This window comes from Mirounga angustirostris, unplaced genomic scaffold, assembly GCF_029215605.1.
Source record: "Mirounga angustirostris isolate CCGP_5_RB_7025 unplaced genomic scaffold, mMirAng1.0.hap1 SCAF_7, whole genome shotgun sequence".
Lineage (NCBI taxonomy): Eukaryota > Metazoa > Chordata > Mammalia > Carnivora > Phocidae > Mirounga > Mirounga angustirostris.
This window is the reverse complement of record NW_026991715.1, coordinates 104,074,731-104,090,324: the sequence shown is the minus strand read 5'-3', so window position 1 is coordinate 104,090,324 and position 15,594 is coordinate 104,074,731. Positions and strand designations below refer to the sequence as shown.

At 50.8% G+C, this 15,594-nt stretch overlaps 1 protein-coding gene across 1 annotated transcript in view; it reads right to left on the bottom strand.

The window, feature by feature from the left end:
* Positions 1-15,594, bottom strand: part of CCNJL (cyclin J like) — a 52,783-nt gene that overhangs the window by 4,824 nt on the left and 32,365 nt on the right. Inside the window, exon 4 of the mRNA XM_054513747.2 lies at positions 507-809. Within this exon, the coding sequence (XP_054369722.2) occupies positions 507-809 (303 nt within the window). The remainder of the gene's footprint in view (positions 1-506; positions 810-15,594) is intronic.

Here is a 15,594-nt window from a genome sequence, read left to right as displayed (position 1 = left end):
TCGATACAACTGTTGATCTTGTTATTCAGGACCATTTTGGTTTGTGGTGGGTTATCGGGTGGTTGTATCAACAGTATTTCTGACCTGCTAGTCTACCTAATACCTGGATTTTAAGACAATGGGAAGAGTGGGATTCAAACAAAGTCCCCAAAGAGGGTAACTTTATTGCTAAACGTCATTACTGAAACATAACATGAGGACAGCTCTTCCGGATGACCTACTTGCAAATCTATCCTATTAGATCATTTGCAACCTTCCAGGTTACCATAAGAAAAATTAGCAGGTGATCAGTACGTTTGTAGGGGGCCAGCTGCCAGGATCTGAGCAGCTATTTGTCATTACATAGTATTGGTAACATGCTGGGAGAATCGCTGCCCCTTCCTTGTGTATCCCCTTGGAAGTGGGGGTGCTCTGGGTGGACAGGCCCCGGTCAGGAAGGACTTTGTGGGCGGACATGCATCTGTGTGGGTGGGGAAGGGGTAAGAGGTCCCGCCGTCGGGCCCCACCTTGCAGGGTGACCTCTAGGAAGTAGTGGGCGTACTCCTTGAGGCACTCTTTGGTCTTGCGGGGGCAGGCGGGGGGCCAGCTGTGGCAGTGGTGGTCCTTCTGGCTGACGGAGGCCGAGAGGTAGTAGTCCAGAAAATGGGCGGGCGTGGGCAGGCAGAGGTTCCAGCTGAAGGCCTCCAGGAGCAGCAGTTCTGTGTTGAGCAGCTCCTTCTTGGTGAGGGTGAAGTTCTGGCCGCTCAGGATCCTCGTACTGTTTATCTGCTCCAGCTTGGGGACGTGGTCTTCCCTGTCCTCGAACTTACCTGCAGGAGAAGCAGAGGTTATTGGACGATGGCCCTCGCCTGCACCCAGGAGGTAAAGGCCCACCTTAAAGTGCCTGGACAGTGCGGGCAGGGAGGAAAGCCCAAACGGCCCCACTGCCAAGGGACGAAGAGCACACACTCTGGGTCTGACACACCAGAGCTTGGGTCCCCCAAGCCACCGCTTCCAGCTGTGTGATCGTGCACACGTGTCCCACCCTTCCTGTGCCTCAGTTCCCTCCTCTGTAAAATGGAACCTAAACCTCATCAAGTTTGTCAGAGACAATGAGAACATGCACACCAAATGTTCAGGCCAGCACATGGAACACGGGAGGCGCTCAACAGCACTTAGCCACAGCAGTGAGGGCCTGCGGAATAAGGGAGCCCTCTCTCCACCGTCTGGCCCTCACTAGCTCAATCTCAGGACTGGTCAGGGGTCAGACAGCCAGAGTCAGGATGACCTTGCAAATCTGATCCTGTCCCCCCCTGCAATGGCTCCCCACTGCCCTGAGCATTGGGTTTAAACCCTGGCAATAGGTTTTTAGCTTGGATTCCCTCAGAAACGGTCTGCTCGTGAGGTGAGCCTAGGAGAGACCCATAAGTGGGAGACGTGGGAGGAGACAGGAAAGGGAGGAAAGGCAAAAAGAGAACATTATCTTGAAGTTATCCGTACCCCTATGTTCACTGCAGTATTAATTACAATAGCCACAACAGGGAAATAACCCGTGTCCACTGGGGTATGAATGGATAAAGAAAATGTGGTTATTTATATACAATAGAATAATATTCAGCTGTACGAAGAAGGAAATCCTGCCATTTGCGACAACATGGATAAACCTTGAGGGTATTATGCTAAGTGAAATAAACCAGGAAGAGAAAGACAAATACTGTATGATCTCACTTATATTTGGAATCTAAAAAAGCCAAACACATAGACACAAAGAACAGACTGGTGGTTACCAGAGGCAGGGGTGGGGGAAACTTGTGAAGGTGGTCAAAAAGTAAAAACTTCCAGGCGTGCATTGGTGGCTGTCAGCTAAGCGTCTGACTTCAGCTCAGGTCATTATCTCAGGGTCCTGGGATCGAGCCCCGCATCAGGCTCCCTGCTCAGCGGGGAGTCTGCTTCTCCCTCTCCTTCTGCCTCTCCCCCAGCCTGCACTCTCATGCACACGTTCTCTCAAATAAATAATAAAATTTTTTAAAAAAAATTCTCATCACCAGAAAAAAAACTGTAACTATGTGAGGTGATGGATGTTAACTAAACTTACTGTGGTGATCATTTCACAATATGTACATATATCAAATGATTTTTATATACTTGAAACTAATACAATGATGTGCTCGCTTCGGAGGCACATATACTAAACTAATAAAACATTGCATGTCAATTACATGTCAGCGAAACTGGGTGTGTGTGTGGGTGACATTATGGACTTCCATCTTCCTCCCTTGGAGTGCCATGCTGGGACCGCCATGTAAGGAAGCAGGTCTAGCCTGTTGGTGGTGGAGAGGCCACAAGGAGGACAGAGGTACCCAGGTGACAGCCAGCACCAACTCTCAGACATGCGAATGAGACCATCCCGGACCTTCCAGCCCCGTCCCTCCAGCAGCTGGATGAATGAGCGCAGGTGAAACCAGCAGAGGAAACGCCATGCGACCCACATCACTGTTGTTTAGATCACCAAGTGTGGGCATGATTTGTTTGGCAGGAAGAGATAACTGCGATACATTCCTATCAATGGCGGTGGCGAAAAAGATGTGAAACCCCACCAACAGGTAAGTCACATGGCTCAGAAGGTACTGAAGGAACAACGAATAGATACTGGAAGGTCCTGGAAATAAACAGTATGAAATAGAGCCGCACGGAGCTAGATAACAAACACAAATTAAACATGAGCCTCGATTATCCCACTCGAGGGTCAAGGGAACTGACTTACACCGCAATCCCTGGCAGTCAGCAATGGGGGAGAGCTCCAGGAGCAGCCTCCATGGTGGGAGGCTCTGCAGGTGCGGCGGCCACGGGCCTCCCAGCCTTAACCCACCTGGCCCTGTGGAAACCACACACACCTGGCTGTGGCCTCTGTCCCTGCAGTTCTCTGAAGGCCCCGTGCCCCCCTCGCCCACGAGCCTTCATCTACACAGCCCTCTGCCTGGGGCACCCTTCCCCTTCCCCTCTTCACTCCGCCAACCTCTCCCTGTCCTTCACCCTCCAAGTCCCCGCCCCTTGGAAGCCTTCCCCGACCACAGTCCCTGTCCTGCCTGACCTGCACATCACACGGTGAGTCCTGAGGCCTGGCCTTGGCGCCCAAGCTCACTGGGGGCAGAACGCTGCTGAGCGAGTGTCAGAAGAGACAGGGCGGCCAGCCGAGCTCAGAAAGCACGCGTCTGTCTGCGCCGACTGAAAGAACGACAAAGCATCCACACACCTGTGCACAACTGCGAGCTCGTGACCCAGTTCCCATCAGACTTTCACCCTTCTTAGGAAACGGAAGAAGTAACCACTTCAGGCTGCCTTACGCCGGATGAAATGCATTCCCCAGGCAGGCCTCCAAAATTGTCCCTGAGATCTTCTCAGCGAGCCGTAAGGAACCCACTAAGCGGGCAAAGATGGTGTGACATGAAGCTCTGGTCCTTGCCGGGCAGGAGTGAGCAGGGAGAAATGTACAGAAGAGCGAGGAGCGGAGACTGCTGGCCGAGCGGCCCCCACGCAGCTTACAGCAAGCCCCGACAGTCTCCTTCCAGAGCCCTCTCCGTCAGGACCGAAGCCTGGGTGGCGCCACCTTCAGGCCACACCTTCCCTTGTCTTGCAAGCAGGGGCAACTCCAGCAGGAACAGCAAGGTCAATGCTGCCCAAGGGGGAAGAGCCTCTTGCATGGCTGGAAATCCTGGGGTGGGGCCTGGCTGACGAGGCCTTGCCAGCCCCCCACGCCCTCCCTAAGCAGGGGACCCCTCCTCCAGCTGGGCGTGCTCATCCCTTCACTCTCCTTATCACGCTCGGTTCAGAGGCCACTGGATGTCATCAAGGCACTTCTCACGCTCAGATCGCTTAATATCAACTATTAATATTAACGGCTAGCACCTGACCAATAGGTCATTAATAGGTCGAAGCCCGTGAGGACAAGAACCACGTCTGACCCCCCTGCAGCTGGGCCCCCAGCTCCCAGCACCCTGCCTGGTACAGAGTAACTGCCCAATGAATATTTGTTGAGAGGATGAATGGTACTCTCTTGATAGCTGAATTTTAGGCCATTTGAATTGTTCTCTGATTATCTCCGATTACCTGCATTCCCTAATTTTTTCTCCAATGATCGTATCTTTGTGCAATTTAAAAAGAAAGATATTTTTGCAAAATTGTGAAGTTTTCCCTGAACCTTGTGCTGAGCGAAGCCAACACTGTTCACAGACACTCAGTGGATACAAGTGCTCTTTTCTTCCCCCAGAGCAGAGGGTGCCATGGCGAAGGTCACAGCCCTGGGGGTGGAACTAAGACCCTAGCACAGCAATCTGTTCTGACCAGCAGATGGGCTCAATGCGATTAGTTTTCTCCCTGCCCTCAGAGCTTTTCAAACCTTTCAGACCTCTGCTTCTTCCCTAGTTACCAGGCCCAAGGGGATTACCCCCCAGTGGAAGGGGTCACGGGTTACTAAGGAATCTGAATTCACCTGCTCCCCAGGCTGGAGAAGCTTTTGTAGGCCAGGGCCAGGCAGGGTGGGGTCTGAATCCTCAAGGACTTTGCTCTGGACCTAACGGCTCTAAACGCCACAGGCCACTTGTTTCCTATTTAGGAAGTTGCCCCCGTGGAGATGAAAGGGCCACGAAGGATGGAAAATGTTTCTGGAGTGCCCAGTGCACAGAAAGGGACAGAGTCCTCCTGCTGGGCCGGGCACTGGGTCCTCCCAGGCAGTTTCTGTTCAGATCCCCCAAGGCTCGGAGAACTTCGCTCCACATCTAGGAGCGACCTTATAGCCCCAGCTCTTGGTTGCTGGCCGGCAGACCCCAGCTCAGCAACTATTCCCCAGCACAATACAGTTCGCAGCCAGAAAAGATTTTATGAGTTTCCTGGTGTTGCACGTGCCTGGCAGACACTTCCTCCCCTCCTCCCATGGCTGTGAGCGGCCAGCCCTTTGTCCCCGGTGCCGCCACCACCAAGTGCCGCCACTCAGCTGCTTACTCCTTATCGACAAACTGCATTGACACCAGATGCCTGGAAGTCTGCAGGCGGGTCCCCCGGGACGTGTGGGGGACAGAAGTCTGAGTCTTTCCAAAGCAGACCAGAGCCACAGACTCACAGACTCTGACTCCTTCAATGTACATTTTATTTGGAAAATGTTCAAATCCACAGAAAAGATGAAATGATGTAAACAATGAACACAGATGATCCTTCGGCCAGATTCACCAACTGCTGACTTTGAGCCACATTTGTTGTGCGTGTGTATATGTACTGGTTTTGCGGGACCATTTCTAATTAAGTTGCAGACGTGACATGCCATCCCTGGGCAGCGTCCATCCCTGAAGTCATTTTCCTACATAATCATAATGCTATTACCAATCCTAAGAACAACAGCATTAATGCAATAACATTTTCTTTCCTTTCCTTTCCTTTTTTTTTTGTAAGTAGGCTCCACACCCAACGTGGAACTTAAACACATGACCCTGAGATCAAGAGCCGCTCACTCCACCCACTGAGCCAGCTAGGCGCCCCTGCATTTTCTAATATTCAATCCACATTTGACTTTCCCCCAGGAGTCCCCGAAATGTCTTTTATAACTTTTGTTTTTTTGGATCCAGATTCGACAAGGCTCACACATGGTGTCTGTTATATATCTCTAGTCCCATTCTTTGTTTTTCAAGACACTGACTCTGGATGAATCCACGCCCGTTTTCTTCTAAAATGTCTGATATTCTGGGGGTGCCTGGCTGGCTCAGTTGGTAAGGCATGCAATTCTTGATCTCAGGGTCATGAGTTCAAGCTCTGCATTGGGCATAGAGCTTACTTAAAAAAAAAAAATATATATATGTATATATATATATATATATATATATATATATACACACACATATATATATATGCCCCATATTCTGGATTGTCTCCTCAGGATCAAACAGTTTGGGTAAGAAAACCACAGAAGCGATGTTTTGTCCTTCTTACCGGATCACATCAGGAGTTATATAACGTCAGTTTGTCCCGGCAAGAGCGATGCTACGTTTGATCGCTTGGTTAAGGTGGTGGTGACACCAGATCTCTCCATTTTAAAGGTACCATTTTCCTGTGAAATTAATAAGTAATCTGTGAGGTGACACCTTCAGACTCTGAATATCCTGTCTCCCAACAACCTTTACCTCAATGCTTTAGCATCCACAAATGAGTCTTTCCTGAATAAATAACTACATTGGGGTTGAAATGAATTTTTAATAATTCTATCATTCTATCTACATTTTTCTTTCCGGATGTTCACATTGTCCCAAATTTGAGCAGGGGGAACCATATGGATCTACTTGTAAGATTTAAGAAAAAAAATCCTAAAATTACTGAAGCACTCACCCCGGGTCTGGAGCTCAGGGAGAGGCGCGTGGGCCCTCAGTGCAGGGGGCAGTGGTGGGACCTCCAAATAATGCCCTTGAGGACCCTCTGCACACCCTCTGCACACTCCTGCTCCTCCCGGGGGCTGGTGCACAGACAACCTGGAGGGCCCCGGCCATTCCCAGCAGGTCACACAGTTATTGGACCGACGACCATAAGTCCAGCCAAGTGGCCTAACTCAACCACAGAGGCAAGACGCTGTCAATCCAGCAAGCCTCAGGAGGGACTCTCACAGGCCGGCTTTTTTTTTCCCCCCCATTTCTTTTTTTAATAGCATTTTTGTTTGTTGTGGTAAAATGCACATGACATAAAACTTAACATTTTAACCGTACAGTTCGGCGGCCTTCAGTACATTCACACGGTTGTGCAACCAATCACCAGAACTCCTTTCATCTTGCAAAACTGAAACTGTATCCCCATGAAACAGTAACTCACTGTCCCTGCTTCCCCCCTCTCCTGGTAACCACCATTCTATTTTCTGTCTCTATGAACTGACTCCTTCTAAAGCCTGGCTTTTCTTCTCCCACCCAAGGTCCTAGCAAACAAGCCTCAAGCAGGCCACAAATAGGACTCCTGACTTTTCTGAATGAGGGCCAAGAGAAATAATATTTTTAATTGCTGAAAGAATGTTTTATTTTGGAAAAAGAGAGAAATGTTATAATGAACCCCCAAGAAGACATTACCCATCTCCAACAATCATCAACATTTAGATGGCCTTTAGAAAAATTCCGAAACGAAAAGGTGCACGTGCAGAGTAGAATTCTTTTTTTTTTTTTTAAAGATTTTATTTATTTATTTATTTGACAGAGAGAGACAGTGAGAGAGGGAACACAAGCAGGCAGAGTAGGAGAGGGAGAAGCAGGCTCCCAAGGAGCAGAGAGCCCGATGCGGGGCTCGATCCCAGGACTCTGGGATCATGACCTGAGCCGAAGGCAGACGCTTACGACTGAGCCACCCAGGCGCCCCGCAGAGTAGAATTCTGTAAAAAGTCAGTGCGGCCCCGTCTGTGATGTCCAGGTCCACGGCTGCTTTACACCCTGCTCCCCGTGAAAACTCCCCCACCGTCAGTCCTCAGGCCCAGCAAGACGCCTGTCTACGGACTCATTCAGGGTTACCTGCTGCCCATTCAGGAGCTAGACCTAGGCTCCGATCTGAGGCCACAGATTCCTGGCCAAGGAGAACCAGGTTTGTTTGTTTGTTTTTTTAAGATTTTATTTATTTATTTGACAGAGAGAGAGAGCACAAGCAGGGGGAGGGGCAGAGGGAGAAGGAGAAGCAGGCTTCCCGCTGAGCAAGGAGCCCGATGTGGATGTGGGGCTGGATCCCAGGACCCTGGGATCATGACCTGAGTGGAAGGCAGACACTTAACCAACTGAGCTACCCAGGCGCCCCAAGAAATGCAATGCTTTAAAAAAAATTTTAAGTAGGCTCCACAGCCAGCATGGAGCCCTAAGCAGGGCTTAAACTCAGGACCCTGAGATCAAGACCTGAGCTGAGATCAAGATTCAGACGCTTAACGGACTAAAGCACCCCGGCGCCCTGAAATGCAATGCTTTTAAAAAAACAGGCAAAGCTACTGTTCCCCAAGAAGGGTCACTCTCCTCTATTTTTAAAGTTTTCCCCACTCTTGTCATCTGAGAACAAGAACAAAATCAGATTAGGAACTGAGACCCCCATGGCTGCCCCACACCCCTCAGAAGCCCCTCTGTCCTGCTCTGTAAGGTGCTGATGTTAAGGGAGAGGGAGGGAAGCAGGTCTGGGGGATAGCTCCAGCGGCTTCACAGTCTTGCCTGGCCCTCTGGGTGGACCGGACAGCTTCGGAGGTGACTGTGGGAAGGGCTAGGCAGCAGAGGTAGCGAGCGGGAGCCCAAGGGGAATGAGGAAGCTCTGGTGGGGAGCTTTCCCCTGTACCCAGGGGTGGAAGCACGGGCCCATGAATTCCACACAGGGCCAGGCTGAATGCAGACATTTCCGATGCTAATTCTTTCTTCCACAGATTCTTCCTTCTTCTGAAGGCAGAGAAGTGGCCATCAGGAGGGGCAAATATTTAATGTGAGCTGAGTGTGTCTACTGAGGGCTGAGCATTCTGTGACCTGGGGAGCCCAGATTCTGGGGGAGGTCCTGACTGGAAACAGGTTTGGAATGCCCTTTCCAAAAGCCTCAATCAAGTTCAGGCTCAGGCTCCAGTTTTCCATCCTCACCCCAGTAATATATATATATAACTTGTGGGATTTCGGGCCATCACCCGGAAACCCAGACCTCCAATGGTGGTAGGGAGGCTCAGGAGACAGCACCGGGCCTCGGGCACAGACAGCACCCCATAAACGGCAGCAGCTGCTGCTCTATGAGTTACGGAACACGGTATTTATCCTTTGCACCCAAACCTGGGATCTTCTTCTAGAGTCCTGTTAGTTAGGTACAGATGAACCAAAGTTGGTAGCCAGCGCTACCAGACATTTTCTTACAGGCTCTGAAAAAGGGGTAGAAATAAGCTCAATAAAAGGTTCCCCTACCCCCTGCCGGGCTGCGCTGGACGCTAGAGTGACTCCAGCCTCCTTCCCCTGGACTGTGACCTTGAACACCACGCTGGGGCTGGAGGTCCCAAGGTTCACGTAGAGGGAGGCAAAGGGGAGTTTGGGGTCCACAGCCTTTCCCGGATGGGTCCTCCCCACAGGGGTGGGACTTTCCTGGTCACCGAGCTGGTCAGCAAGAGGCAGAATGTGCGCGCACCAGGATGTGAGCTCCAGGGGCACCGGGACTCCCACGCTCGGGTCTCTGCTGCATGCTAGCTTCCGCCACAGCACCCCCCGCATCAAGAAACACAGGCAGCCCCGGGGGGCAGGGGGGATCTCCCTGTCACTGCATTCTCAGTGCGTTCTGGTAACAAGCCTGGAGGCTGGGAGTGTCTCCCACTTGGAATCAGAAGCTCAGAAGGACTGAGTGAGTTGCTCCCATCACCCAGCTGGTCGGGGACAAAGGAAAATTGGAAATCTGGTTATCTGCTCCAGGAGGGCAGGGCTCACGTGTGTTTTGAGTCACAGATCCCCTTCACCCAGCACGGCATTTGGCATAAACTTAATACAGATTTATTTTTTAAAATGATGAATAAATGGCTCCAAAGTCCAGAGCCTCTCAGAGTCACCAGGGTCCCTGCAATCCCAGAAAGTCTCCACAGCTGCCTGGGCGTGTGGATTCCCACCAATGTGGGTACGAGCCCAGCTATGCCCCCTCCCCACCTAATGGCTCTGTTCTGCACACATACTCTCGTCGTCATCCTCCCCTCTGCTTATACTAATTAGCACTTTAATCCCAGAGCCTTTCCAACAAAGATCTGTACGACAGCAGGACCTACTTTTTTTCTTCCAATGACAGGACTGAAGTGGAAGAGCATATCTCTAAGGGGATACTTTCTGTAATAAAGGACCACACCCCCACCCACCCACACCAGCTTTTCCATTAAAAAATTTCTTTGGCTTTTTGTAGTTACTGGAGGCCAGAAGGGGGCTTCCTACTTATCTCCCTAGGGGACACTGTTCGTACGTCCAGCAGGCAGTGTCTTTCTGAGGAGCCATGGGAGACAGATTTTGAGCAATGTGACGGAGAAGCCAGGAAAACTGCTCTGAGGACAACACCATCTCAATGGCCGTTTTACTTGGCGATGCAGCACAGAGGGCAGGATGATGACTGATGATGACACCCCCCGGGGTTCTACAAAAGCCCAGCCACCCGCTGGCTGTGAGGGCGAAGTCTCAACATCTTGGCCCCTGCAACCGGGACAACAGAAGTGGACCTGTGGCAAAGGGGGCACGAGAGCGCGGCGTTCTGGAATGGTGCCCGGCGCCCCGCCAACACTGGACCTTGCTCTTGCAGGTGGCACTCCTGTCGATTCAGGGCCAACTGTGCAATTTCTGTCACAAGCACAATGGCAGCTTAGTTTCTGGACAGGATGTGATACGGGGACGGGTGCGAAACCCCTCCAGCTAAAGGCAGTGTGCTGGCACTCTTCCAGGAAGGGAGGAAGCTGTGAGGCCCACAGCGCAGGGGGAGGGGGTGCAGCAAGGAGCGCCCCCTCCCTCTCTGCCCTTGACCTGCTGCAGGGGTGTGGAGGTTGGGAAGTGTCCTGGAGCAAAAGCCTCTGACCTCAGGGGCCAGCTGGGGAGACTGGCGTGAAGGGGGACCTGGGATCTTCCCTGGGTGACTTTCATCCTTCCTCAGGACACAAAGAAAGGTCCTTACAGTGGCTGACAACCCCAGGGAGATGGCAGGAGGGGCAGCAATGTCGACAGTCCCTGTCCCCGAAGAGGATTCATCCCACACAGATATACCCCCTAGGCGCTGGGCCTCGGACACAGTGGAGCACAAAACAGATCAAGTCCCCGTCCACACACTGCCTTACAGTACGTCCCTCCTCCCAGCGCCTGTCCCCTTCCTCCCTTAAAGCGGGCGGCTCCACCCATGGCGGCATCCCCAGTCTGGCCCAGAGTAGGGCTCAATGAATACTGGAAGAATGAAGGAATGAACGGACAAAGGAATGAATGAAAGCACATTTCTGGCCGGCTGAGCCAATTCCTGAGTCCAAGTTTGGAAACAGAGACAAGAGGTGAGGTTTCGGGTGGTTGTTTTCTTCAGGAGGAAATTGTAAAAAGGCCTCCCAGGTCAGAGTTGGCATCTGGCCAGCTGGGTCACACAGCGGCTTCCCCTCTGGCTGCGAGGACTTCCCCGTCTCAGAATGGAGCCGCTGGTGCAAGGACGTCACATGCCGGCCCCGGCAAATCCCGGGCTCCTTTGTGCTCTGCTTTACAAACTATTTCACTGACTACCTAAAAGCAGGGGCGGGGGGGGGGGGGGGGCTTGTCAGGTGCACGGCTGGCATCTGGGGCCAGGGCTGAGCAAGGGCTCCCTGCGGGGGAACAGAGTTCTCTCCGGTAACAGAGGTCACTGCTCTGCAGAATGCTCACTCCCAGCTCGCCAGGGGCTGCTCGAGACCAGGTCTGATGGGGCCTCTGCTGCAGGGAGAGCAGGGAGCCAGTCCTTCTGGACTGCAGGGCTAGAGGTGTGGACATCAGGGGTCCCGGCACCTCCGCTGGAGCAGGGGAAAAGAGGGGGAGAGGCCGCTTTGGCCACTCCTCTCAAGGTTAGAAGGGGAGCGGGCTTCCAGACACGAGACCTGGTCCTGCAGACCTGGTCCTCCCTGGGCCCCATCCACGCACCCTTGGGCAAGTCACCTAACTTAGTGGGCCTCGGCTTCCTCCTCTATCAAGTGGGGAAAATAATATTGCCTATTTTATAAGATTGTTCTGAGGATCAAATGAGTAAATCCATGCAAAGAACTCAAAGAACTGCCTGGCGTATAAACAACATATTAGCCATTCCCTGATCACTGGGGCCAGGATCTGCCCTCTACCCCCAGATTTTGATTACAGAAAAAAATAATGTAGTGAATTTGTAAGTAATTTTTATTTTATTCTTCATTATTATTATTATTTTTTAAATTAAGTAGGCGCCACACCCAACGTGGGGCTCAGACTCACGACTCTGAGATCGATAGTTGCGTGCTCTACTGACTTAGCCAGCTAGGTGCCCCTTGTTTTAGTCTTTACAGTTTTCTCTATTTTCTAATTTTCTACAAGGAAGAAATATCACTCTCCCACTGAAGAAAAACAGTTTAAAATTCTCAGAAAATGACACTGATGGGACCCTAGGAGCCAGAACCAGCAGAGTAACTGCCAAAGAAGGTTCCAGAACATGGGTCTGCCTTAGTCCAAGACTACTCAGTGTGAATCTGCTTTACAAAGGCCCACAAATCAGACTTTCCTAGAAGGGTTCCAGGAACCCCAACATGTCAGTGACAAAGATGACACTTTTCCTGTCTAGACACTGAAATGCTTATAATTAAAATGAAGACTCAGGAGGCAGGGAGAGGCAACAGATACCCCCTTAAGACAATCTTGAAAATCCAGGCAAACACACCTAACATAAAAATCATCTCTAATCTCCCCACGCAAGAGTGTAACAGGCTGGGTCTGAAAGTCATTTTAAAACCAACCGAAGTTGCCCTGCTGGTAGTATCCCGAGTCGCGCTGATTAGGTGGGGGTGTGCCCAACGAAGGGCAGGCCGCTGGGACCAGGGGAGCAAACGTTCTCCACCACTGAGAACCTGAGTCTCTGAGGCAAGACAAGGAAGAGATATAATCTGATAAACTCGGCGGTGGCTCTCCCGGGGGGAAGGGGTCCAATGAATAAGAACTCGCTAGCTCTGCCCTCTTCCCATCAGCATTAACAGGAGAATGTGCATAACGCAATCCTGGATGTAACAGAGGACAGGGTACGGTAAGACACAATTCTTCACTCCAGAGAGGGTTCAAGGTTAAAGTAAATAAAAAGAAAAGAAAGATGAACGCCTAGCTCCCAGCAGCCAAGCTGCAGATAAGTGAAGATCAGACAGGGTGCCTGACGTCAATGTCTTGGTCATCCTCCCACTAAGATGTGGGCCAGCCTATTTTCCTGACAGTAAAGACACTTAGATTTTCTTAGAAGGGCCACTAGCTTGCGCTGGACAGGTGCCGGGAGCCCTGCTGGTAATCCCTGGCTTGAAGGCTGCTTCTTTGGGAGATGCCTCCAGATCACAAGCAACATGAGGACGGGGACTTGATCTGTTTTGTGCCCCCCCACCCCCATCTCCCAGGCTCAGCGCATGTAGGTACGTGTGTGTGGAATGAATTATCTTCAGTGACAAGGACTGTAGATATTCCTTCTGTTTGCCACCGCCTCCCAAGGTGTACAGTAGAGGTCAAATAAATGTTTTTTTTGAGTGACTCACCCGTGGGGGTCAAGGACTCCTGAACACTGCATCTCCAACTAACCCATGAATCTTAAGATTCCTCCCTTATTCTCCCCAGACACACACACACACACACACACACACACACACACACACACACACCCCACCTGGATCCAAGAATCCCAGGCCCTGGACCAACAGGCTTGAGCACTAGACTTGCTATAAAGCAAACTACACTTCTGAGTTTCCGGCCCAGCCAGCTTCCTGACCGACACGTCACCCAAAATCCTTTCCCTGAAAATAGCTCTAAGCCTGCCAGTCTGCAGAGATGGGAACAGGAAATGGAAAATCACCATGGCCTCGCTCACTGCACTACATCAGAGCCCGAGCCCGGATGTACTTGGTGTGGCCCTCGTGAGACAGACCACGTTTTCCAGTCCGCCCCGCGCTGTGTGGCCACCACCAAAATGCCACTGATTAGAAGAGGCACCACTGATGTTGCAGCAGTTTTCTGGAGAAAATAATCGACGACTGTCATGTGAAGTGCAGACATCGAACGGAAGACCCATCCCGATTTCTGAAATGGAAGGCCACGGCAGGGAGGAAATGGTAGTCCTCCTCCTAGCCACCCTTTTTTAAGTTTTTTTTTTTTTTAATTTTTAGATTTATTTTGTATTTTTTAAAAGATTTTATTTATTTATTTGAGAGAGAGAGCACAAGCAGGGGGAGCGGCAGAGGGAGAGGGAGAAGCAGGCTCTTTGCTGAGCAAGGAGCCCGATGCAGGGCTCGATCCCAGGACCCCGAGATCATGACCTGAGCCGAAGGCAGATGCTTAGCCGACCGAGCCACCCAGGAGCCCCCCTCCTAGCCCCCCTTACACAAATTACCTCCTGCATGGGGGCAGCCATATTTCTGTCCTTGCAGATCTGGGTTTAATCCTGTAAATAAATCTCATGCTTCGTCCAAAGTACACCCCTAAAAAAAGGCCACCTGGGAAAATGCCCCCTTCGCATCTGCTGGCTAAATTAGTGCCCTAGAGGCATCTCAAGCATTCTCAGTTTGGGGGATAGCTGGTGTGCTTATAACTTCCCCAGGCCTTCCTTCACTCCTGTCTACCAGGAGGGATTAAGACTGCTTTCAAGTTTCCAGATCTCCAACAGACAGACCCCATCCTACCCCCCTGCCCTGCTGTCAGAGAAGCTGCTTCTCAGAAGCAGCAGTTGCTAAGAAATCAAAGCAGGGGGGTGCGGGAAGGAAGGGATGCAGGGGTGACTGAAGGGGAGTGAAGGTGTTTTACTGGGAAAGAGATGGGCTGGGCCTCTCCTAGAATTTCCTGAGGTCCAGAGCATAAGCCCTAGACAGGCAACGGCTTCTACCTGTACCTTCACTAAGAGATGAGGCTATTGATTTCTGACTTAAAGAGTTTTCAAATCAATTGGGTCTGGGAAACTCATTTCTCATCTGGGCATCCTGGACAGGACAAGTCAGAAAGGTGGGATGCAAATGCACTCCGTGCTGGGAGCACAGAAGAAAAGTCACAAGGAGACACCCATGAGGGGTCGGCATGGGGGAGGGACACTGCTCCTCGTTTATTTAGGTAGAGAAGCGTGGTTCCAAAGGCTCCCACAAATTAAGCTCAATTTAAGAAAAAAAGGGATCTCGTCATCTGTTGGTTAAAGCCTCTGCAAAGAAATTTAATGCTATCTATCAAAATCTTAAATGCACACAACGCACACACCTTTGACCAAAGCAATTGCACGGCGGGGCATTTTTCTCACAGACACACATACATGGGCAAAGTTATAGGGAAAATGATAGTTGTTGTCATACTGTTTATTTACAGTAGTGGAAAAAAATGGATGGCAATCTAAATGAGTCATCACAGAGACGGCAGTGTTTATGATACGGAGAACTCTGCAATCGATAAAGCATAAGGCAAATCCTGCAGACTGACAGGAAAGATGTTCCCTGATGCACTACAAAGAAAGCATTTTTGGTATTAACCCACTTGTGTAAACACACAGTTGATTCTGGTTATTCACAGAAGCTGTGTTCGATAAAGTCACTGGGGACACTGCCCTAGTAAACACAGAACCACGCTCCTAGGGGAAGTTCAGGGTTAGGTTCCTGTGAGCCTCTGGTTACGTTTTCATCCATCGATCAATACAGAACCTGTGTATTTCTGGTCAATATACTGTTGGATTCAATATCACTGAACTCAACAGCCAGCACGTTACAACTCACACCTGCACAAACCTTATCTAGCACCCAGATTTCCTTTGTTTGGCACGTCACAGCCTTGTGTTCAGGAACGCTAGACAGCATGATGCTTGAGGGCCCTTTTATTTATTTATTTATTTATTTTAAAAAGATCTACTTATTTATTTTAGAGGGGGGCAGGGAGGGGGAGAGGGAGAGCACATGAG